Here is a 24,475-nt window from a genome sequence, read left to right as displayed (position 1 = left end):
AAACAAAAAAAACCTAGAATCATCCTTTGCATCATTTAAACTGTTGGTGATGATGCATTTAAGAGAATCCATAATTCAGCTAAAAGCTATTATTGCTGAGCTTTTAAACCTGTTTTGCAATTATGAAGCGTTTGTCTATTTTTGGTTCTGCCTCAGGAATACCGGTATATACACTTGGCTCACCACCTTTCCCACCTTTTTCCAGAACCATTTGTTTTCTAGGAATTAGAAAAACATAGAGAGGCCAGGCACGATGGCTCACATCTGCAATCAACACTTTGGGAGGCTGAAGCAGATGAACTGCTTGAGCCCAGGAGTCTGAGACCAGCTTGGGCAACATGGTGAAATCTCTGTCTCTACAAAACACAGGAAAAAAAAAATTATCAAGACATGATGGTGTGTGCCTATAGTCCCAGCAACTCGGGAGGCTGAGGTGGGAAGATTGCTGGAGCCTGGGAGATTGAGGCTGCAGTGAGCTGTGATCCAAGCTGAGACCAAGCATGCCTTGTTTTTTTTTGTTTTTTTTTTTAGTTTTGCTCTGTCTCCAGGCGCCAGGCTGGAGTGCAATGGCACGATCTTGGCTCACTGCAACCTCTGTCTCCTGGGTTCAAGCAATTCTCCTGCCTTAGCCTCCGGAGTAGCTGGGACTACAGGTGCGTGCCACCATACCCAGCTAATTTTTCCATTTTTTTAGTAGAGACGGGATTTCACCATGTTCACCAGGATGGTCTCGATCTCTTGACCTCATGATCTGCCTGCCTCGGCCTCCCAAAGTGCTGGGATTACAGATGTAAGCCACCGCACCCGGCCTGATTTTTAATTTTTTTAAATTTATGTGAAGACAGGGTGTCATCCAGGATGATAAAGACCCTGTCTTCACATAAATAAGTATTAAAAAAAATTAAAAAACAAGGTGTGGTCGATCTCAGATTTTTTTTCCAGCAAATGTTGCCAATTCTCTCCCATGCTCAGGCAATGACAACAACACCATGACCGCCACCTGGTCCTCAGAGGCGGTAAGACAGCAGCAATAGCAGAATATCCCAACTTCAGTGATTTAAAATGTGAAACACGTGTGCATCATGGCACTGATGCAATTCAGTACTGAAGGCAGAGGGAAGGAGGAAAAATTAGGAAGAGTAGTGCTGCCACAGAGTCCACGGTACTGCTGCAGTATGAAGGAGTAACAAGGTTAAGAACATACTGCATTGATGTCACTTTTGGTATTCTAGATTGTCAATATCACCAAGGCTAGCCAGTCTTGCTGCTTTAAAAGCTACGTTAAAAGAGTATAGGTAGTTTTACTGTCATTTTGGTGATCTGAATTTTCTAACTCCCCTAAATTGTATCTAGAGTGTGTCTGTAATATGTTTATCGCAATAATGGGTGATTCGATGTTTTTGCGTTTCATCTAGGTAAATTTTACTATTTTGTGTACATGTCCTGACATCGGTATCCCCGGAGGAGCATCCATGTACAATAGATAGGATAACTACATTGGAGAGGTTGAAATATGTGTTTGTGAGACACTTTTGCAAAATGATCACCTAAACTGTAACATGCACACTGCTGGCAAGCAACAGTTGGCCAGCAAGGGCTTCACAGATAAAAGGCGCTAGTTACGTGGCTGTTTTCAGGAGAACTCTGGATGTTTCAAGGACTTTGCAGTTCTTCCCATATGAAAGCAGAGCAGCACCATCTAGTTGTGAAAACCAAGACTGCTGGCTCTGTTTTCCCTTCTAGTGTGGGTCTTGGCAACACTTCCCATGATTACACAATTGATTCTCAGTTCTGCTTTTGTTTTATTAATAAGACAATTACATAGTCAAATTTCTGTGGCTGTTAGTGATACACATCTTATAAACAATCACAAAAATGTCAAAACCTCAAAATTCTTTATAAGTAGTGGTTGTACATCTCCAGTATCTCCTGTAAAGGTTCATAACTTTTTGAACACTTGTATAAATTTTGTATTATGTTGGCAATATCAGACACATTTTGCCTACAGATGTGTTTTAATGATGAAAGTATTGTTTCTGTTATAGAATGTCATCATCACAGAGTGTGAACCCTAGTCTATAATTCACTTGTCCTTATTAAATTATTTTACAAATTATATACTATGCAAACTCTATCACTAGATTGGGTTTATTGTCTTATTACTTGTCTCTTAATGAATTTTTAATTGGGTAGGCTTTATGAAGAAAATACTTACATTAATTCTTTGTTAAGACAGACGTTTTATGGTAGTTTAACAAGTGCCATTTCTGGGTAATTGGTAAAACGTGACAGATAACCAATTCTATATGGCAGGGGTCCCCAACCACAGACTGGTACCAATTCATGACCTGTGAGGAACCAGGCTGCACAGCAGGAGGCGAGCTGTGGGTGAGCCAGCATTAATGTTTGAGCTATGCCTGCCATTACATCAGCATCGGCATTAGGTTCTCATAGGAGAGTGAACCCTATTGTGACCTGCAGGTGTGAGGGAGAGAAGCTAACTAATGCCTGATGATCTGAAGTGGAACAGTTTCTTCCTGAAACCATCCCCCAGCCCCTGTCCATGGAAACACTGTCTCCCAGGAAACCAGTCCCTGGTGCCAATAAGGTTGGGGACCACTGCATTGTGGGCCATTAAGCTCCTATATATAAAGTTAGACTACATGCCAAGAATACTGGCTTTATTTTGATATTCAGCTTCCTGATTCTTTTGGATTCTTAGCCACAATTTTGTAGTCTTTTATTCTTTTTCTATCTTGTTTCTGCAATGTATAGCAGCAACAGTATAATGGGTTTCATCTAGAATTCTATTTGTTCAGACTATCTCTTCACTGTTATTTCCCTATTTCTAGAATGTATTGACAGACAAGTGATATTCATGGGCATGTCTTATGCCAGCAGGATGCCACACTGCTCTGTTCACTTGCCACATTGAACCATAATTACTTTTTCTCTATATTTCCATCTGGATTAAGATCTGAAAGTTGTCAGACTGAGGATTGTGCTAAGGAAAAGTATTCAAAACCGGGATACAAAGCAACAAGGTGAGTGGCACATCCTTTCTTTGTCATGTGGGAATGAAGGCTTAAAAGAGGATTGTAAGCTGCTTGGCTGAGTGTTGAAAGCATGCCCCCAAGATGCACTCAGAGTTCCTTGACAAAGACTACGGGTATTTAAGAAAAAATCTGCCCTGGCCAGGCCGTGGCTCATGCCTGTAATCCCAGCGCCTCAGGAAGCTGAGGCTGGCAGATCACTTGAGGTCAGGAGTTTGAGACCAGTCTGACCAACATGGCAAAACTCCATCTCTACTAAAAATACAAAAACTATCCAGGTGTCATAGCACATGCCTGTAAACCCAGCTACTCGGGAGGCTGAGGCATGACAATTGCTTGAACCCAGGAGGTGGAGAATGCAGTGACCTAGATCATGCCACTGCACTCCAGCCTGGGCAACAAAGCGAGAGTCCATCCCAAATAATTATCATCATCATCATCTTATGCACATGAGATCAAAAGTGAACATCTACTTTGATTCTCCACCACAAAATCATTTCTCTCCCCGGAAGTGAGAGTTGACCTGGATCCTTTACTACACATTTCCTTCTGAAAGGTGCAAAAGTGAACATACCAGCAACAGGATGTTTTAAACCATTGATTTCCATATCACGATGCTGTTGTAAATGTAAATCCATCACTACCAAGGGCAATGGTAGCAGTGCTAGTGGATTCTTACTAAATAATTACAGTACTTTTTGTGGCCGGGCATAGTGGCTCATGCTTGCAATTGCAGCACTTTGAGAGGCCAAGGTGAGCGGATCACGAGGTCAGGAGTTCAAGACCAGCCTGGCCAAGATGTTGAAACCCCGTCTATACTACTAAAAATACAAAAATTAGCTGGGCATGGTGGCACCGACCTGTAGTCCCACCTACTCAGGTGGCTGAGGCGAGAATCACTTGAACCCAGGAGGTAGAAGTTTCAGTGAGCTGAGATTGTGCCAATGCAGTCCAGAATGGTGACAGAGCAAGACTCTGTCTCAAAAAAAAAAAAAAAAATTACAATACTTCTTGTTGAATGGATCCCAAGTACTTAAAGAATCATCTGCTTTCAATATTTTGCAGATGTTGTAAAAAAAAAATGGTATGGATCAGTTCACCTGCTATATTAGTCTGCCTAGGCTGCCATAACAAAATAGCATACGCTAGGTGGTTTAAACCACAAACACTTACTTTCTTACAGTTATGGAGGCTGGTAAGTCCAAGATCAAGGTGCCAGTAGCTTCAGTTCCCGATGAGGCCCCTCTTCCTGGCCTGCAGACAGCCAGGAAAAGGAACCTCATCGGGAACTGAATCTATTGGCACCTTGCTGTCAATCACATGGCCTTTTTGTGTGTGTGACTTTAGTAGACAGAAATCTCTAATGTCTCTTCTCCTTCTTATGAGAGTATCAGTCACATTGGATTAGAGCCCACCCTTACGACCTCATTTAACCTTAATTACCCCTTAAAGGTCCCGTTTCTAAGCCGTCACACTGGGCTTCAACACATAAGATTTGGGAGGAGACACATACCAGTCCCTAACACCCGCCCATTAGTATTTTCACTTAATTAAGACCTTGGCGTCATAGTTATGACCTGGAGTGCCACTGCACTCCAGCCTGGGCAATGAGAGCAAGACTCTGTCTCAAAAAAAAAGAGAGAGATTTCTCTTTTTGTACCACAAGACTAACGTGAAATATTCACTGTTCAGTGGCTACCATCCTTCAATATACATTTTATATATACACACACACACACACACACACACACATATATGGAGTCTCGCTCTGTCACCCAGACTGGAGTGCAGTGGCACAACTCAGCTCATGGCAACCTCTAACTCCAGGGTTCAAGTGATTCTCCTGCCTCAGCCTCCCGAGTAGCTGGGACTACAGGCTCATGCTGCCACGCCTGGCTAATTTTTTGTAGAGATGGGGTTTCACTGCGTTAGCCAGGATGGTCTCGATTTCCTGACTTCATGAGTCATCCGCCTCTGCCTCCCAAAGTGCTGGGATTGCAGGCGTGAGACACTGCACCCGGCCCCTTCAATATACTTTAACACAAACAACTATCTGGGGAAACAGTTAGTTGGCAGCAAGCTGGATATTAAAAACTCGACTTGCTCCTTACCTGAGCATAACCCTCAATCCCACCGTCAGCCATTCTGCTGAGTCTGGCTGACCCTACAATGAGTATGCCTCTACCTACTCAGAGTAGTGTAACTTTGCAGGCTGAAAGAAGGTTTCCATCATAAGTAGCTCCAGGATCCCACACCATTGCCTGATCTGACATTACAGGAACCTCAGCTTTCACTCCTGGATAGTTTTCAATTCAACACAACGAATGGGATGCCAAAAGTTCTGATAAGATCACTTTGATCAGTACTCAAATCATGCATTTTGTCTTCAATCTAATCCTCCACTACAGGTGGCTTCCAATGGCAGAGCCCTGAACAATCCTGTGGGGTTAACGGGCATCTCTAGTAGTCTCAGGACCTGAATAGCTTGAACTTTCACAGTCTCCATTCTAATAATTTCCTCATTCATTTTATAACTAGTCGGCAATTTTTGAATACAGTTTATTAAAACCAATAAAATTTTTGCTGCCCTGATCCTTTGATTAGAATTTAAATGGGGTTGATATTAGCCTATCAGTCATCTAGGCAATTTCTCTTTTAAAAATATAAATGAAATACACCATCAAATAAAAATGAAATTAAAAGAAAAAAACAGCCAGGCACAGTGGCTTACACCTGTAATCCCAGCACTTTGGGAGGCTGAGGCGGGCAGATCATGAGGTCAGAAGTTCGAGACCAGCTGGCCAGTATGCTGAAATCCTGCCTCTACAAAAAGTACAAAAATTAGCCAGGCATGGTGGCACCCGTAATCCCAGCTAGTTAGGAGGCTGAGGCAGGAGAATCACTTGAACCTGGGAGGTGGAGGTTGCAGTGAGCCAAGATCACACCATTGCACTCCAGCCTGGGCAACAAGAGCAAGACTCCATTTCAAAAAAGAAAAGAAAACAAAACAAAACAAAAATTTGTAAAACACAGCCAAAGTGTTCAGTGTTTCTGCCCCAAAATAGAAAATGAAGATGGCCTTTTATCCCACAGGCACCCCAGCAATGGTTTCAGGGAAGAGCGCTATCCATGGTGCTGTTCAATAGCACTTTTATAGTACATTTTTCATTCAGATTTTATATTTAAAAAGTTACGTAAAATTTTTAAATGAGATTACAAATACGTTTCTCCACAATTTCAAGGTAGTGTTTTTATTTTCTCTCAATCTTTTTTCTTTCAAATCTTTCCATTTTCTACCTATTTTTTGTCAGGCCATGTTAAGTCCTTCAGAGCTGCGAGCTTTAATACTGCTCTCTGAGGTGCCATATTTATGCTACTCTTACCTGGTTGACTTGTTATATTTCCTTTTTACTACTGAATTGTTAAGGAGTAAAGAGGCCAAGGAGACTATCAAAATACAACAAAGCTTTTGTTTTTACATGTGATAACAACATCCAGGGTTCTGTTTTATCCAGATCCTTTCATTATTCACATGTTGAGAGCACATCTCCTCTTAAGAAATATTTTCAACTATTAAATGACAAATTACCATATACCATTTCTGGGTATGCATTCAAAATGACTGAAAGCAGGATTTTGAAGAGATGTTCACACCCATGTTCACAGTATCATTATTTACAACAGCCAAGAGCCGGAAGCAACCGAAGAGTCCACCCACGGATAAACGGATAAACAAAATGTAGTCTCTACATACAATAGAATATTATTCAGCCCTAAAAAGGAAGGAGATTCTGACATATGCTACAAAGTAAATGAACCTTGAGAACATTATATCAACTAAAATAAGCCAGTCACAAAGGACAAATTCTATACAAGTCTGCTTATCTGAGGTACCTAGAGTAGTTAAATTCTTAGAGACAGTAAAATGGCAGTTACCAGGGGCTGGAGAGAGGGGGCAATGGAATGTTATTTAAGGATACAAAGTTTCAGTTTTGTAAGATGAAAAAGCTCTGGAGATCTATTGCACAGAAAGGTCCACGACGTTAACACTACTGAACTGTACCCTTAAAACGGTAAAATGATAAATTTTGTTTTGTGTTACTTACAATTAAAATTGTTCTAATTAAAAAAACAGGCTGGGGCTGGGCGTGGTATCTCATGCCTGGTAATCCCAGCACTTTGGGAGGAGGAGGCAGGTGATCATCTGAGGTCAGGAGTTTAAGACCAGCATGGCCAACATGGTAAAACCCTGTCTCTACTAAAAACACAAAAATTATCTGGGTGTGGTGGTGGGTGACTGTAATCCCAGCTACTCTGGAGGCTGAGGCAAGAGAATGGCTTGAGCCCAGGAGGTGGAGATTGCAGTGAGTCTAGATCATGCCACTGCACTAGCCTGGGTGACTGAGCGAAAAGGCAGTCCCGTGGGAAAAGTAACGTCCTGTGTCTTCTGAGACTAGGTCATAAGGTACCTCGCAGTTCTGCCTGGATTTCTTGCAACACTTGCCCTAGGGGAAGCCAGCAATCCTTAAGAAATCCAACTACCCTGAAACCACCATGCTGTGAGAAAGCCCAAACATCATCAGCTCTCGCCTGTCATGTAAGTAACATCTACCTTGTCTTTCCTGTTTGCAACTCCATCCTTGTGGCCTTTCAAACTCCACCCAGCATCCAGAACGATCTGTTCCCATGAGTTTAATCTGGACCACTAGCTTCCTTAGAATGAAGTCCAGACTCCATGAGGAGCTGATGACCTGGCCCCACCCACTCTTCACACTCTGCCTGCTTTCCTCCCTACCAGACTTCCTTTTAGTTTCTCACTCTCCAGGCCCTGTGTTGGCGTCCAGCCTTGCAGGTGTTGTTGCCCTTCCTGGAGAGTCCTCCTTCCAGTGTTTCTGTATGAACGAGTGGGAAAATGAGGAGGGGAGGGGCGAATAAATAAAAGCATTTTTACCCTGGAGCAAAAAAAAATTTTTTTGAGATGGAGTCTCGCTGTCACCCCGGCTGGAGTGCAATGGTACGATCTTGGCTCACTGCAACCTCCGCCTCCCAGGTTCAAGCGATTCTCCTGCCTCAGCCTCCTGAGTAGCTGGAACTACAGGCACACATCACCATGCCCTGCTAAACTCTGTATTTTTACTAGAGATGGGGTTTTACCATATAGGTCAGGCTGGTCTTGAACTCCCAACCTTGAGATCCACCCCTTCAGCCTCCCAAAGTGCTGGGATTACAGGCGTGAGCCACCTTGCCTGCCCTGGAGCAAAATTTAAAATCTGTCTCAGGAGACAAGAGGAATTGCAGTCAGTTTTGGTATTAGGAAAATGTTATTTCTGTATTTAAACTCAGGGATGGAAAACCAGACATCATACTGAGAGGGGAGACCCCCTCGCCTCCTTCCCTTTCCTGGTCTCCACCTCCTTACTCCCCTTCCCTCCAGATGGGAAGGAGGGTGTAAAAAGAGAAAAATATAAAATAAAATAGCAAAGAGCTGGGAAGATGACTCCCTTTTCGGTTTCCAGCGTCTCTACTATCTATAAGCCTTGAAAGAGTTGCAAATGAATGTTATCACTACTGGCTAGAGCTCAGCACTGGGTCATGTCCCCCATGTTTGCATGACCCAGGCTCCCTCCTGGAAATACCTCTGCCAACTAATAATTCACTGCCTTTGTTTTGTCTCTGTAAGCCCCCTCCCCTACCTGTTCCTGCTCTCGCTGGATATGAACTAGCAAATCAATGAAGCCAAAAGATTGTAAGGTCTGACATCTAGCCAATGGATAATGACATAGTTTCACCTCAGTTTCCCCTTTAGCATTGTAAGCCGGTAAAAGGGGAAAGAAGCTGCTTCTTGGGGAGCTCGGTGAATGAGGCTGTAGTCCCCCGCAGCTCCTGGCCAAATAAAAAGCCACTTCCTTCTTCAGTTCTGTGTTCGAGAGGTTTGTTTCTTGCCATTCCTGCTTTAATATGTTCTCACTCATAAGTGGGAGCTAAGCTATGAGGATACAAAGGCATAAAAATAACACATGGACTTTGGGACTCAGGGGGAAAGGGGGAAAGGGGGTGAGGGATAAAAGGCTACAAATTGTGTGCAGCGTGTCCTGCTCAGGTGATGGGTGCACCAAAATCTCACAAATCACCGCTAAATAATTTACCCATGTAACCAAACATGACCTTTTCCCCAATAACCTATGAAAATAAAAATTAAGTTAAAAAAAGAAAAAAGTTATTTCTGTATTTAAATAGAGGTAATTTTTTTTTTTTAAATTGAACAGTGAGCATGGCACAGGCAGCCAATAATGAGAACAGATCTCAGCTGAGTGTGGAGATGAGTCCTGCAGGTCCCCACTGGGCCCCATGTTAACTCTTCAGTCGCTGGATGCCTGGGAAGCCAGCTGGAGACCAGGAGAAAGGTAAAGCTAGCTGGGGCAGCAAATCCTAAGGTGGTTCAAGACAGCAGTATCTTCAAGTGACCCAGGAATATTCCTGTATTTTAGCAATGAGCACAGCTGTGCCAGTGTGTCCCAGCTTGAATATGGCCCCTGAACAGTAAATTTTTAACACATCTGAGATAATCCGACCTATAATTTGATGCTCTACTTCTCTCTCTCTCTTTTTTTTTCAGTTTAACAGGATACTCTGGCCATTTTCCCAAAATGGGTGCTTTCTGTGTTTATCATTTTGCTTCCAGAAAAAAAATGGAGGCAATTTACCTTTAAATCAGAATAAGAGTGCTGAAGAACAACTGCTTTAGTCCACAGAAAATTCTTTTGAACAACCTGCTTCTTGATGGTGTATTCTTCTCCCTTTCCTGAGGAAGGGACCCTGTCTACTTGGTACACTGCAGTATCCGTGGATCCTTCTATACACTGTGCCAGGGTCATAGGAGGTGGTCAGTAAGCATCTGTGGAATGAATGAAGGAAGAGGCACACAGATTAAATGCTATAAGAACAAGGGGAAAGGGTACATTTACATTTTCAAAATTATAATTACTCAGGTAACTGAATACAACATTAAAAAAAAAACTAGCATTTAAACTAGAAGGAATCCCCTAGCAATCTGTATTAAATTTTCATCTGTTCAGCATGTAAAAGGGTGATAGTTTCAGGTTTTCTGACTGAGTTTTCCACAGATCCAAGTAAAAATAAAGACAACTGGTTATATATTGCTTGGCACTTCAGTGAAATGGCTAGTCAGGTCCCAAGAAATCCTTAAGTTCATATTTGAGTTCATTCGGCTAAGAACTCTACTATCTCGGCTTCTTCAGTCAGCCACAAAGTTGCATTTTTATTGCTCAAAAGCATTGAGCAATAGGCAATAACTGACCAAGGCATAAAACTAAGATAAATCATTATTTTTATTGCAAATAATTTGGGTCCTTTGTCTTTTCAGTCCCTCTGCTTCTTCTCCTCTTCCAGTCATTCACTTATCTCAGTCCAGTACACATGATTTTTAGAAATATTTCCTGTTTGTGAGCAAGCATAAAAAATATTCTATCCTGTCAAATAGTCTCATTGTAAAACAGATAATGCCTTTTTTTTTTGAGATGGAGTTTCACTCTTGTTACCCAGGCTGGAGGATAATGCCTTTTTAAAAAAATTTACATTAAAGAGAAGGGTATTTGGCAATTATTATTCAAGAAAACAGTCACACTAGCTTCTAATATCAATAGAACTATATTTTCACTTGAAATATACTTCCCTGTTAGATTTAACAAATGCTAGTCAAGTTTCTCCACCATCTTTTCTTTTTTTTTTTTTTTTTTGGTTTTATAGAAACACCATAAAAGAAAATGTACCTGAATGATCTGTGCTTTACCTTTGAAATTCATGAACTCCTAGGAAACCCAGATCCACAGATGCCCTAAATGTTTATGCTATGCACCTGAGAAGGGAAGACTCACGGCAACTTCAGACTCCAGGGCGCCAGGATATTCCTTCTGAAGTGCACGGACCTTTCATCTGACTTGTTTGCTTGGACTTCGCAGAGAGGTTCGCGTCCTGAATCCTGTCCAAGTGTTGTCAGGCTGTTAGGAAGAAATCTCTGAAATGCCCACCACCTGCTGAGTCCAAGTGTGGGTCTCACAAAAAATCAGCATTTTCAGCTTTTCCTTTGCCCTGGGTGTTTTCAAAGGGGCTTTCTAGTACAGCTACCTTTATTGCAGGTGAGTGGTGGTAGAGAAAAAATAGCTTTCATCTTTTATCCTTCTGTGGAGAATAAAAATGAAGAAGCAGAGCTGCCCTGTTTTAGGTTATGAGATCTTTTTTTTAGATGGAATTATCTGATTAAAAATCTTGAATAGAAATGCTATGATGAAAAAATACAAGAGCATATTAGTGCAAATGTCAGGTCTCCTTTAGCTCATTAATTTTAATTCACTTTGTTCTTCATAATGAGATTTTTAGTCCTTAGGCTTTGGTGATAGGCAGTCCTTGTACTATGAAGAGGGAGTAAGTCAAGTGAGAAGAGGTTCATTATCATCTGGAGCCTAACATAGCTCCTGGGACATAGAAGATGCTCGATAAATATCTATGGAAATAATAGCGAATGAAAAATTAACAGATCAGCCTGGATGGCAACAGGTCCAAGTTCTAGAATGGATACTAATTTAAGTGGCTTTCTTTCTGAGTTGCTAGCCTGATTTCTCTAATCTGTCAAACAAATAGATTGGATTGGATGATAGCATCCTTTAAATTTAGTATTTTCTTGTGTCAGGGAGAGGTCTTTTTCAATATGCTATTGCTTAGTCAAGTCTTAAATCTTTTATTTATTTATTTTTTAACAAAGCTTTTTGCAACCGCTCCAAAACTGCCCTTGAAACAGCACTAAATCAAAAACTTGAGACTATATTCTGGACAGAGTAAATAGCTTTCCAAAGTTTATATGAGGAATAAATTTCTTTTAATATTTTATTTTATACCAGTATTTTCCTAGACATCAGAATTTCTTAATTCTTCCTACCCTTAACAAAAATGTTTAAATGGGATAGCAAGAACTGCCTGTCTATTGATAGGGTGACTTGTTGCTATGGTTTGAATGTTTGTGCCCGCCCCCAAACTTATACATTGAAATCCTAACTCTCAATGTGCTGGTACTTTAGGAAGGTGATTAGGTTATACACCCTCATGAGTAGGATTAGTGCCCTTATAAAAGAGGCCCCAGGGAGCTAGCAAGTCCCTTCCACCACATTTAGACACATCAAGGAATTGGATCTCTGAAGTCAACAGCAACCTTCAGCAGACTCCAAATCAGCCAGCACAGTCATCTTAGATGTCCAGCCTCCAGACTGTGAGCAATACATTTCTGTTGTTTATAAGCCACCTGTTTATTTATGAGACACAGTCTTGCTCTGCACCAAGCTGGAGTGCAGTGGCTCACTGCAACTTACAGCTCACTGCAACCTTCGCCTCCCAGGTTCAAGCAATTTTCCTGCCTCAGCCTCCTGAGTAGCTGGGATTATAGGCACCTGCCACTATGACAGGCTAATTTTTGTACTTTTAGTAGAGACGGGGTTTCACCATGTTGGCCAGGATGGCCTCTATCTCTTGACCTCATGATCCACCTGCCTCAGCCTCCCAAAGTGCTGGGATTACAGGTGTGAGCCACTGCACCCAGCCAAGCCACCCAATTTATATTTTGTTACAGTAGCTCTGATCCGACTAAGCCAGCTCTATTCAATGGTTGAGTTTGATTTCTGGGTTGCATATTCTTGGACTCCTTATTTTCTGTTGCCATGTGCATAAGCAAGCATAGTCTAGTTGGTTACAATCACGCTGGGCACATGAGACTGGGACTCGACGGTCACCAGTATTTGCCTTCTACCCTGACAGTTGAGGACCATTAGGGCTAATAATAATGTGGCCCAGTCAGCTATTTTCCTGCCATAATTATACTGCCTTCATATTTTAAAACAATTTCAGGCTTATAGTAAAAGCACAAGAATACAAAATGTACAAAAATAGTACAAAAATGAATTCCCGTAAGCCATTCACCCAGATCCCCAAATGTTAATGTTGCTTTTTCATTATCATTCTACATATATGAAGGTATGTGTGCTGCATGCATTTTTTTTTCCTTAAAATATGTGGGAGGAAGTTATAAGTATGATGCTACCTACCCTTAAATACTTCAGTGTGTATTATCCTAAAATAAGGCATTCTGGTAAGTAACCACAATAAAATGACCACAATCAGAGAACTGACATTTATACAACACTGGTATCTAATATACAGAACTTTTCCACATTTTGCTAATTGTCTCATTACTACTCGTCATAGAAATTACTTTTTAATTGTTTTGTTCTGGTTCAAGATTCAGTCCAGAATCACACATCCCACTTAGTTGCTATAGTTTCCTTTAAGCTGCCACAGTTACTCATATTTCTTTGTTTTTTATGACATTGACGTTTTTGAAGGATGCAGGCCAGTTATTTTGTAGAAAGTCCCTTGATTTGGAATTGTGTGATGATTTCTCAGAATTCCATCTGGGTTATGAATTCTTGGCAGGAACCCCCGGAAGTGATGTATGCTTCTCACTGCTTCATATCATGAGGCACCTGGTATCTGTTTATCCCTTTACTAGTGATGTTTGATTGCTTTAGAAAGGTGGTATCTGCTATGTTTCTCCATTGTGAAGTGGCTGGGTTTTTTCCTTCATAATTAATATAAAGAATTGATTATAAATTCTGTATGTAATCTGATTCCCTCCTGGCAGTTTACTATAGACAATCAGGAGAAGCCATGCTGTACTTTACTTAAAGATTTCTTCCACCAAATATCCTGCTTCATTGCTCATAAGTTCTTCTTTTCACAAAACATTAGGACTCAACACAATTCAGCCGAGTTATTTCCCACTTTATAACAAGGATGGCTTTTCTGCCTGTTTCTAATAACATGCCCCTCACTTCTGACACCTCATCAGAATTGCCTTAATTGACCATATTTCTACCAACACTCTGAGCATAACCACTTAAGTAATGTCTTAGAAGAATGAGGCTTTTTCTACATGTCTTTTCTTCTGAGCCCTTAAGAGAATCGCCTTCTTTGGCCCATCAATGACAATGCAGGCTTTTTCTTTTTTTCTTTCCTTCTTTTTTTTTTTTTTTTTTGAGATAGAGTCTCGCCTTGTCGCCAGGCTGGAGTGTAGTGGCACGATCTTGGTTCACTGCAACCTCTGCCTCCTGGGTTCAAGTGATTCTCCTGCCTCAGCCTCCTGAGTAGCTGGGACTACAGCCATGCACTACCATGCCCAGCTAATTTTTGTATTTTTAGTAAAGATGGGGTTTCACCATGTTGGCCAGGATGATGGTCTCAATCTCTCTCTCTCTCTTTTTTTTTTTTTTTTGGAGACAGAGTTTTGCTCTTGTTGCCCAGGCTGGAGAGCAATGGCATGATCTCAGCTCACCACAACCTCTGCCTCCAGGGTTCAAGTGATTCTCCTGTCCCAGTCTCCCAAGTAGCTAGGATTACAGGTGTGTGCCACCACACCTGGCTAGTTTTATTTGTATTTTTAGTAGAGATGGGGTTTCTCCATGTTGATCAGGTTGGTCTCGAACTCTCAACTTCAGATGATCCATGTGCCTTGGCCTCCCAAAGTGCTGGGATTACAGGTGTGAGCCACTGTACCCAACCAATATAGGCTTTTTCTAATATGCACCTCAATGCTCTTCCTGCTTCTGCTAATTACAGAATTCCAAAGCCACTTCTACATTTTGTAACAGGACATAATTGGAGAAACTGGTTAAAAAGATTTAATTTAGAATTTGGGGAAGCTGTCAAAAATGCCAAAAGCTTTGAACACTTGATTAAATAGGATCATAGTTCACTGTGAAACAACACTTTAACAAATTCTTGAATTGCTTGAACCCAGAGGCAGAGGTTGCAATGAGCCAAGACCACATCATCATACTCCAGTCTGGGCAAGAACAGCTAAACTGTCTCAAAACAACCAAACAAACAAAAAACCAAAGGGAAGGATTGAAACCACCACTGCAAAATTGTAAACTGAGACAGTGAAAGAGATCTGACCTAACAAGCTGTCCTTGTTCATTCCTGGGCACTGGCTGAACTAACTTTGGGAGGAACTTAGCTTACAGTTTATAGTTTAAAACAAACAGAAAAACAGTCCCTTCCGAAAACAAACTTCCTTCTTGCCTAGGGACTAGACTGTCTTTTTATGATTAACAAATTAGCCACAAGATTAGAAATTATGGTTTAGAAGTCATACAGTTGGAGGCGACAAGATTCGGACTCTCTCTAAACTAAGATCAGTGCTTGAGATATTTTGCAGACCCTGCACTTGATGGATCAGCTGGCACCACCCAGATGGATAAACTGGCTCATCTGATCTGTGGCCCCCACCCAGGAACTGACTCAACACATGAAGACAGCTTTAATTCCCTAGGATTTCATCTCCAACTCAACCAATCAGCACTCCTGACTCACTGGCTATCCCTGACTCACCAAGTTATCCTTAACAACTCTGATCCCCTGGGCTGGGTATGGTGGCTCAGGCCTGTAATCCCAGCACTTTGGGAGGCCCAGGAGGGCGGATCACCTGAGGAGTTCCAGACCAGCCTGGTCAACATGGCAAAACCCCGTCTCTACTAAAAGTACGAAAACTAGCCAGGTGTGGTGAGGGGTGCCTGTAATCCCAGCTACTCAGGAGGCTGAGGCAGAAAAATCACTTGAAGCCAGGAGGCACAGGTTGCAGTGAGCTGTGATTATGCCACTGCACTCCAACTCTAATCCCTGAATGCTCCTTGGGGAGACTGATTGAGTAATAATAAACCTTCAGTCTTCAAAAAAAAACAAGTCTTCCTTACTATTTCAATAACTTTTAGAAATTTTTTTTCATTAATACCACCTAGGAATCAGTGACTGTGTTTTATTAGAATAATTTCTAGTGCTTTATCATATCCTTGATTATTTAAGGGAACTAAATCTTTTCACCTTAAAAAAAGCTATTTTTTCTTACAATCATAGAATCTCCTATGCCTTTTTTTGTTGTTGTTGAGATTAAGTGTCGCTCTGTCACCAGGCAGTTAATTATCCACTTAATTAAAGTAACAAAAATAGCCATAGGAGGCTGGGCGGGGTGGGTCACGCCTGTAATCCCAGGACTTTGGGAGGCCCAGGCGGGTGGATCACAAGGTCAAGAAATTGAGACCATTCTGGCCAACATAGTGAAACCCCATCTCTACTTTAAAAAAAAAGAAAAATTAGCTGGGTGTGGTGGCATGTGCCTGTAGTCCCAGCTACTCAGGAGGCTGAGGCAGGAGAATTGCTTGAACCTTGGAGTCAAAGGTTGCAGTGAGCTGAGATTATGTCATGGTGGGACGCTGTGTCTATAAAAAATTTAAAAAATTAACTTGGCATGGTGGTGTGCACGTGCAGTCCCAGTTACTCGGGAGGCTGAGGTGGGAGGATGGCTTGAGCCCAGGAGGGTCGAGGCTGCAGTGAGCCATGATCACAGCATTGTACTCCAGCCTGGGTGACAGAGTAAGATCCTGTCTCAAAATAAATAAATAAATAAAAATACTTAGGTTAAAATCTAACAAAAGTTATAAAAGACCTATCTTGTGAAAAGTACAAAACATCACTAAGATAAAAGACCTAAATTTTAAAAGATCTAAATAAAAGTTAATGGGTCAGAAGATTGAATGTGGTTAAAATGTCAATTCTCCCCAAATTGACCTGTAGAGTCAACACAATCGCAATCAAAATCCCAGCAGTCTTATTTTTTTATGCAAAATGACAAGTTGACTCTTAAGATTTATGAGGAAATCTGAAGAATCTAGAAGATACAAAACAACCTTGAAAAATAAAGTTGTAGGACATAAATTACCTGATTTCATCACTTATTTATATAGCTATAATAATCAAAACAGCATGGTGCTGGTGGCAAAAAGACAGATAGCTCAATGGAATAGAATAGGAAGCCTAATGAAACACATATATATGCGCAACACAGATTTTGACAAAAACACAAAGAAAATGCAGTGGAGACAAAAATAACTTTTTAACAAATGCTGCTGGAATATTTGCATATATATACATGCAAAAAATGAACTTTGGCCCCTATCTCACATTGTGTACAAAAGTTAATTAAAAGTCGATCCTATCCTATGAGCCCAAGAGGTTGAGGCTAAAGTGAGCTGTGATTACACCACTGCACTCCAGCTGGGGCAACAGAGTGAGACCCTACCTCAAAAAAAAAAAAAAAAAAAAAAAAGTAGATCCTAGACCTACCTTAGATCCTAGACCTACCTAAGATACAACTCCTGGGTTAAAGCAGTAATATTTCTAGAAGAAATCATAGGAGAAAATATTCAAAATTGTGGAGCTGAAGAGTCTATCAAATACTAAACTTATTTTTAACCACCTTGACCAAAAGTAATTGGTTTATATACTTCATCATGTCATCATTTAATTCTAAACCTACAGAGATCAATATCACTTTCTCAGTAAGAAAGTACTTGGGTCTTCAACGAGCTGAACTCACACTCCGAAGTAAACCATAACGCTGTATCTCCAGAGTAGAATTTATTAGAGGAATAACTTGTGATAATGATAGATATTGACCAAAGACTGAGCCTAGGAAGTGGCATTTTGAGGCTGCATATACTCAAGGCAATTCTTCAGAATCACAGATCCAATTGACATCTGAAAGAACTGAGAGTGAATGAATAAATAGATGAAACAGAGACCTGAGTAGATGGTAGTTGATACTGTTGTACATATATTCTACCTTTAGATTCAATAAAAAGAACTAAAAGTAGATAGGTTTCAATACCAACATCTCCATCAGTTACCAGCTGTAATACCTTGGACTAGACAGGTAACTTCCCCTGAATCGGCTTGCTTCCGGGGCGGGCCTCCGCGGGCGGGAAGTTTGAGCCTGGGAGCCCACAGTGCAGAGCAGCTGGAGGACCGAGCCCTTGAGCTCCGAGCCCTTGAGAGGGCTCGCCGGGATAGTGAGGAGTCCCCGGCGGATAGGCGGCCTGGCGGTTGTCTGAATGTGAGGTCTGGGGTCACCCCGCGGTGATCTCAGGTCCTGGGGTACCCCCACAGGAATTTGCTGCCTCAGGGATCCGAAGTCTAATTCACTCCCCTACTGAGGATCTGAGGTCTCGAGGTCCTCCCGCGGGGGGTCTGAGGTCTCGAGGTTCCCCATCCTCGGGATCGGAGGTCCAGGTCCCCCGAGCCGGCAGGGTGGCGGGTCGGGCCCGGAGCTGTAACGTGGCGCGCCGGCCCCAGGGGTGTCGGGCTGGAGGGGGGCGGAAGATGCCGAAAGTCCTCACAAAGTCGTCCGCTGTGGTCCAGCCGCGCCCGCAAGGCAGTGACTGTGCCCCCTCCGCTTCCTGATCCTCGGCTCAGGTGAGCGCAGGTGAGGCACCGGGAAGCTTCTAAGTCACTAATGGAAACGAAAGGCTAATTCAAGGGCTAGGGACCGTTGTCCTCGTTACCCTAAAGAGGAGAGAGAAAAACCCGCGGCCCCGCAGCCCGAGGCGCGGTGAGGCGGGGTCAGGCCCTCTACCCTGGGTCTCAGCTCCCGCCAGCCTCCCGCCCTGGCCGCAGAGACATCCCGGAAGAGCGGATTCCGCGGAGCGCAGAGAGGGCGGGGCGCTCGCCGTGCGCATGCCCAGTGACCGCCCGCGCCTCCAGGCTCGCTCGCGCCGCGCTGTCCGGCGCGTCGGATTCCGCGGTCTGTCATGGCGGCCCCCATCCTGAAAGGTGAGGGACTTCTTGCTACCTGTGCCGGCAGCAGGGGAGTTTGAGGACCGGCACTCGTGGTGGCAGGCGTACTCGGGGGGGTCCCGTGAGAGCAGCCCGCTGGCCCCTCCCTCCCTGACTGTCGCCCCCCGACCCCCTGCCGCCTGCTCCCTCCCCCGCTGCCTGTCCCCCAAAATCCCGGCTGCCTGCTTCCTTTCCCGTGCTCCCTGTCCCTCCAAAACCCCCAGCTGCCTGCTCTCTCCCCCGCTGCCTGGCCCCCCAAAATCCCCGACTGCTTGCTTACTCCGCCGTGCTCCTTGTCTGTCCAAAACCTCCAGCTGCCTACTTCCTTCCTCATGCTCCGTGTCCCTCCAAAACCCCCGACTGCCTGCTTACTCCGCCGTGCTCCCTTGTCTCCCCAAAACCCTCAGCTGCCTGCTTCCTCTTCTTTGCTCCCAAAACACGCTTCCCACTACCTGCTGTCACCCCTACTGCCTTAGTCCCTGGACCCGGGGCTCACGGGCAGGCAGAGTCCTGCCCTCGGGGAAGTTCGTATGGGGCCCTCCTGGGTCTGGTCCTGTTCGACCCCCCGACTGAGGCCCACCTGGAGGGGCTGCAGTTGTGTTTCTTTGCGAATTGTTCCAAGAATTGGAGCCGCCTTTTACTGCGGAGTCTTTGTGTGCCAGGCGCTGTGCTCAGGCTAGTATGGTGGTGTCTGATTTTTAACTGCTCCATCCATTCTGTTACCTCAGTTTACAGGTGGGAAAACTAAGGCCTGGGGCAAATGTTTGGGTGCCTCTCCCACTGTGTGTGGCTAGTCAGTGTTGACAGGGCTTTAGACCGGAGCTGCTGTCCTAACCAGTATAGGATACTGTACCCAGTCCCGCCCGCTGTGCACCTGGAAGAGCCCAGGGGAGGAATACAGCGGACACAGGTCTTTTAGAGTTTGGCCGTGGGATAAAGAGGGGCCTGGAGCCATAAAACCTCATAGCCAAAAAAAAAGGTTTATACAAACTCTGTAATCAAATGTGGCTATTTTTCTAACGTTAGCATTTTGTTAAATTAACCTGGTTTTCCTTTAGGGTTGTCCACAATCTTTGACCAATGGCACACCTCGAAAACTCTTTTAAACATCAGGTTTTGAGAAGAGGATATCCACTAGAACAGGGGTCCACAGACTATGCCCCCCAGGCCAAATCTGGTCTACTGCCTGTTTTTGTAGGATCTATAAGCTAAAAATGTCTTTTAGATTTTTAAGTGATTTTAAAAAAAAGAAGGACAAATGAAAAATTATATCACATTCATATTTCCTTCTCCACAAATAAAGTTTTATTGGAAGACAGGCTGGCTCATTAATATATTATCTGTGGTTATGTTTGTGCTACAACCATGAACTTGAGTAGTTGTGACAAATACTGTTTGGCCATAAAGCCTAAAATATTTACCATCTGTCCCTTTACAGAAAACAGACTTCTGCATTAGAAAAATTAAACCTAAGAATTTGGGGGAAGCATCTAATTTTAGGAATGTAAACTATGATGGATGTATGGATACAGTTCTTTGCTTAAAATTTTAATGCATTGCACTGAAGCTATTTTGAATAAGCTTTTAGTAGAAATTTATGAGAGTCTCACTCTGTTGTCCAGGTTAGAGTGCAGTGACGTGATCATATATAGCTCACTGCAGCCTCAAGCTCCCAGGCTTAAGCAATTCTACTGCTTCAGCCTCTGAATAACTTGGGACTACAGGCACTTCCATGCCTGGTTATTTTTATTTTAAATTTATTTTATTTTTATTATTATTATTATTTTTTGTAGAGCTAGGGTCTCACTGTGTTGCCTAGGCTGGTCTTGAATTCCTAGCCTCAAGCAATCTTCCCGCCTCCACCTTCCAAAGTGTTGGGATTACAGGCAGGAGCTACTTTGCTCAACCATTAGGAGAAACTTGATTTACTTTTCTTATTTTTGAGGTGAGGTCTTGTTCTGTTGCCCAGGCTGGAGTGCAATGGTGCGATCATAACTCAGGATTCTACCCTCTGTTCTCCAGGGTTTCTCCCACCTCAGCTTCTCCACCCTCTCTACCCCGTCTTCCCACCCAGTAGCTGGAACTACAGCTGTTCAAAGCTATTCCTGGCTAATTAAAAAAATATATATAGAGAGACAGGGTTTCGCTGTGTTTCCCAAGCTGGTCTCAAACTTCTAGGCTCAAGTGATCCCACTGTCTTGGCCTTCCAAAGTGCTGGAATTACATCATGAGCCACTATGCCTGGCCAGTAGAAGAAATTTTCCATTTACTCTTAAATAGAACAAAATCTGTTGGGCAGGGGATGCTGGAATTACAAATGCATATTTCATACTCATATCTTGTTTTCAGATGTAGTGGCCTATGTTGAAGTGTGGTCATCCAATGGAACAGAAAATTATTCAAAGACATTTACAACACAGCTTATGGATATGGGGGCAAAGGTAAGACATTTATTTTGCTGTTGATTCATATGACAGTCTTCTGATAGGTAAAAAGTTACGTTTGCATTTTCTTATTTTGGGAGTTATTACTTCGAATATGAAGGACAAAGCTATGGGAATCAGTAGGAGAAAAAAGGGCCTAAGTGTGAAGAATTTAGAACAGTAGAACTTACAGAACAGTTGGGCCTGTGGACATTGAGTGAGGAGGAGGAACCTAGGATGAAAATCAGGATTCTTACATTGATTGCTTGGGTGTGTTAAGCAAAGTGAGGAATACAGGAAAAGGAATAGATTTCTAAGGCAAAAGTTGTAAATTTGGGCATATTGAAAATATCTGCTAGACATTTGGATATACAAGTCCAGAACTTGAAGTGTTCAAAGCTAGAGGTGATGATTTGGGGGGTCAAGACCATAGGGGTCATGTGAAGTCACAGGCGTGGATGCCATCCCATGTCAGACATGGTTAGCATAAAGAGTGGTGATGGAGGAGCCTTGTTCAGTGTTGAAGAACAGGCAATGGGAGCAGGGACCTAGTGACAGAGGGAGAGAAGAATGCCAGGAGAAGGAGAACACATGTGGAAGTCAAAGGAGGGAGTCATTTTTTAATTGCCTTTCAGAGCTAGGCAGGAGTAATTTTAAAGATAGAATTTTTTAAAACTACAGAAACTTCAGGAAAGATAGGACTGTCAAATGTACTTTGGATTTGAACACTCTAAGGTCATTGCTGAACTTAGTGCAGTTTTCAGTGAAATAGGCAGGAATCATTGAGGTATGAGGAAATGGAGATAGCAAAACAATTTGCCTTATTCAAGGTTTCTTAACATAGTCATCTCTGTTATCAGATTTACTATCACATAGTGCTTGTGTTCAGTAACCTTTATTTGACATAATAATATCCTTGATACCGAATAGGTATGTTTTGCCCACGCACACTAAACCGATCACTGTGATGATGGGTTTTGCAAAAGGAAAAAGATTCATTCACAGGGAAGCCCAGCCAGGAGGCAAAAGAGTACTCACATCTTCATTCTCAAAGATAAGGCTTAGGGATATTTATCAGTTAGGGAAGTGGGGTGATCTAAGCTGTGGTGAAAAATGAAGTAATCACTCAGTGATCTGCATTAGCGTAGTTGGGGTTCATGGGATGCATGTTTAGAAAACAGGCGCAATTGGGAGGCCAAGACTGACAGATAACCTGAGGTCAGGAGTTCAAGTCCAGCCTGGCCAACAGGAAACCCTGTCTCTACTAAAAATACAAAAAATTAGCTGGGTGTGGTGGCACGTGCCTGTAGTCCTAGCTACTTGGGAGGCTGAGGCAGAAAAATCACTTGAATCCTGGAGGCATAGGTTGCAGTGATCTGAGATCACGCCACTACACTCCAGGCTGGGGACAGAGCGAGACTTCGTCTCAAAAACAAAAACAAAAAATAGGCACTAGTAGGATCTGCTGTTGGAGATTTTGGTCTGATGTCAAAAGGTCACTTCTTGGGCATTTGCACAGGCATGGTTGAAGGGTTGGTGGTTGCAGCCAGTTTGAACTGTACGGGTGCTGCCTCAAGTTCCTGAACAATAGCTTAAGCAACTGTTACCATGGTGGCACGTCCACCAGAAGTGTTAAAAGGAAGCCAGTGAAGGTCGTTACAGCATTTAGCAGCATGACCTGCAGCTAGCTATATAGGAATAAGTAAATAAATGACAAAAAGCAGGTTAAATTTGGCAGACCTAATTTTCAGCTCTAAAGTATAAGAGTGGTGATGCTGGCAATTCAGATATGCCAGAGAAGCCTTTAGGTGCTTCCTTTAAGTGAAAAGGTGAAAGTTCTCCACTTTAAAGAAAGGAAAAAAATTGTATTCTGAAGTTGCTCAAATCTACAGTGAGAACAAATCTTCTAATCTTGAAACTGTGAAGAAGGAAAACTATGCTAGTGTTGCAGTCACACCTAACTGCAAAAGTTAGCCACGTGGGCGATAATTTTTCTTATAATACGTTGTTACAGTTGCCCTATTTTGTTATTGTTATTGTTAATCTGTGCCTAATTTGTAAACAAAACTTTATTTTATATGTATGTATAGGAAAAAACAGTATATAACCCATTCAGTACTAGTCAAGGATTCAGGCATCCACCGGGGATGGGGTGGGGGTGTCTTATAACTTAACCCCCATGGTTAATGGGGAACTAATATACTCTTGTAGGGAGTTTAGCTGTGAACAAAGTCTCTTTATGTCTTTTTCTGACATTTGGGAGGGGCTGACTGATAGGCTGAGTAAAAGAGATCCATTAAAATGGGTGAAAAGATTAGTGGGGGGATGGGCGATGACTCAGGCCTGTAATCCCAGAACTTCAGGAGGCCGATGCGGGTGGATCACGAGGTCAGGAGATCAAGACCATCTTGGCCAACATAATGAAACCCTATCTTTACTAAAAATACAAAAAAAATTAGCTGGGTATGGTGGATGCATGCCTGTAGCCCTAGCTACTCCGGAGGCTGAGGCAGGAGAATTGTTTGAGCTCAGGAGGTGGAGGCTGCAGTGAGCCGAGATCATGCCACTGTACTCTAGCCTGGTGACAGAGGGAGACTCAAAAAAAAAAAAAAAAAAAAACGAGATGAAAAGCTAATTGAAGGTAGAGTTGGGTTAGGGTGCGACAAGAGAGCTGCCCTGGGTATAAAACTTAAGAGGCACTCACCACCAGGCAAAGAGTGGGTGCTACTAAATTTTTCACCCTAAGGGCCTTGTTTGGCCTCCCTAGTGTCTACCTTGAGTAAAAGGTCAGTGGAGAGGAATAAGATTTTAGGAGCAGGACCCACAGTGCAGGAGGGGAGACATGCCTATTGTGATACATTGGAATGTAGGAGCCTGAGGGAGTCTGCATGTTCTGATGCCTAAAATTTACTTGGGATGAGGACAAGTTATTGTGCATGAGAAAAAAAACTTGAGACAAGTGAGTTGGCAAGGTGGTTTTTGAGGGTAACATTAAGATCTTAGATCTTTTACATCTTTTTGGTTTTCACGTTTTATTTCAAAAATTTGCAAACAAAGTTGAAAGAATAGTGAATATAGATTGGACAGTAACATCTTAACATACTTCCTTTATCTCTATTTCTGTGTACAGTGTATTTAGATGTGTACTTGTATTTTTCTTCTGAACTATTTGAAAGTAAGTTGCAGACCTCTTAATTTGCCCATAAATACTCAATATGCATCATCTGAAAACAAAGACATTTTCCTGTGTAACAAAAATACCGTGATCAC

General features: G+C 42.7%; 1 protein-coding gene and 1 long non-coding RNA gene across 4 annotated transcripts in view; one reads left to right on the top strand and one right to left on the bottom strand.

Moving 5' to 3' along the window:
- Nucleotides 1-9,280: 9,280 nt before the first annotated feature.
- On the bottom strand, nucleotides 9,281-18,262 carry LOC135271801 (uncharacterized). Of its 2 annotated transcripts, none has more exons than XR_010339932.1 (2): nucleotides 17,870-18,262; nucleotides 9,281-9,948 (listed from the first exon to the last, which is right to left on the bottom strand). It is a non-coding gene; the product is annotated as an uncharacterized LOC135271801 (long non-coding RNA). The 2 variants fall into 2 exon arrangements; XR_010339933.1 differs by lacking the exon at nucleotides 17,870-18,262 and adding an exon at nucleotides 10,949-16,054.
- A 460-nt stretch (nucleotides 18,263-18,722) lies between these two features.
- Nucleotides 18,723-24,475, top strand: part of MCPH1 (microcephalin 1) — a 245,463-nt gene continuing 239,710 nt past the window's right edge. For both annotated transcript variants that reach the window (XM_021667159.2, XM_064369790.1), the window contains exons 1-2: nucleotides 18,723-18,779; nucleotides 21,132-21,223. In XM_021667159.2, the coding sequence (XP_021522834.2) occupies nucleotides 18,758-18,779; nucleotides 21,132-21,223 (114 nt within the window). In that variant the 5' untranslated portion in view covers nucleotides 18,723-18,757. The remainder of the gene's footprint in view (nucleotides 18,780-21,131; nucleotides 21,224-24,475) is intronic.

The sequence above is a fragment of the Aotus nancymaae genome, unplaced genomic scaffold (genome assembly GCF_030222135.1).
Source record: "Aotus nancymaae isolate 86718 unplaced genomic scaffold, 86718_ANA_hifiasm-v0.15.2.pri h1tg000090l, whole genome shotgun sequence".
NCBI classification, from domain to species: Eukaryota; Metazoa; Chordata; class Mammalia; order Primates; family Aotidae; genus Aotus; species Aotus nancymaae.
Note: the sequence above shows the minus strand (reverse complement) of the source record. Positions and strands in the feature narration are given on the sequence as shown.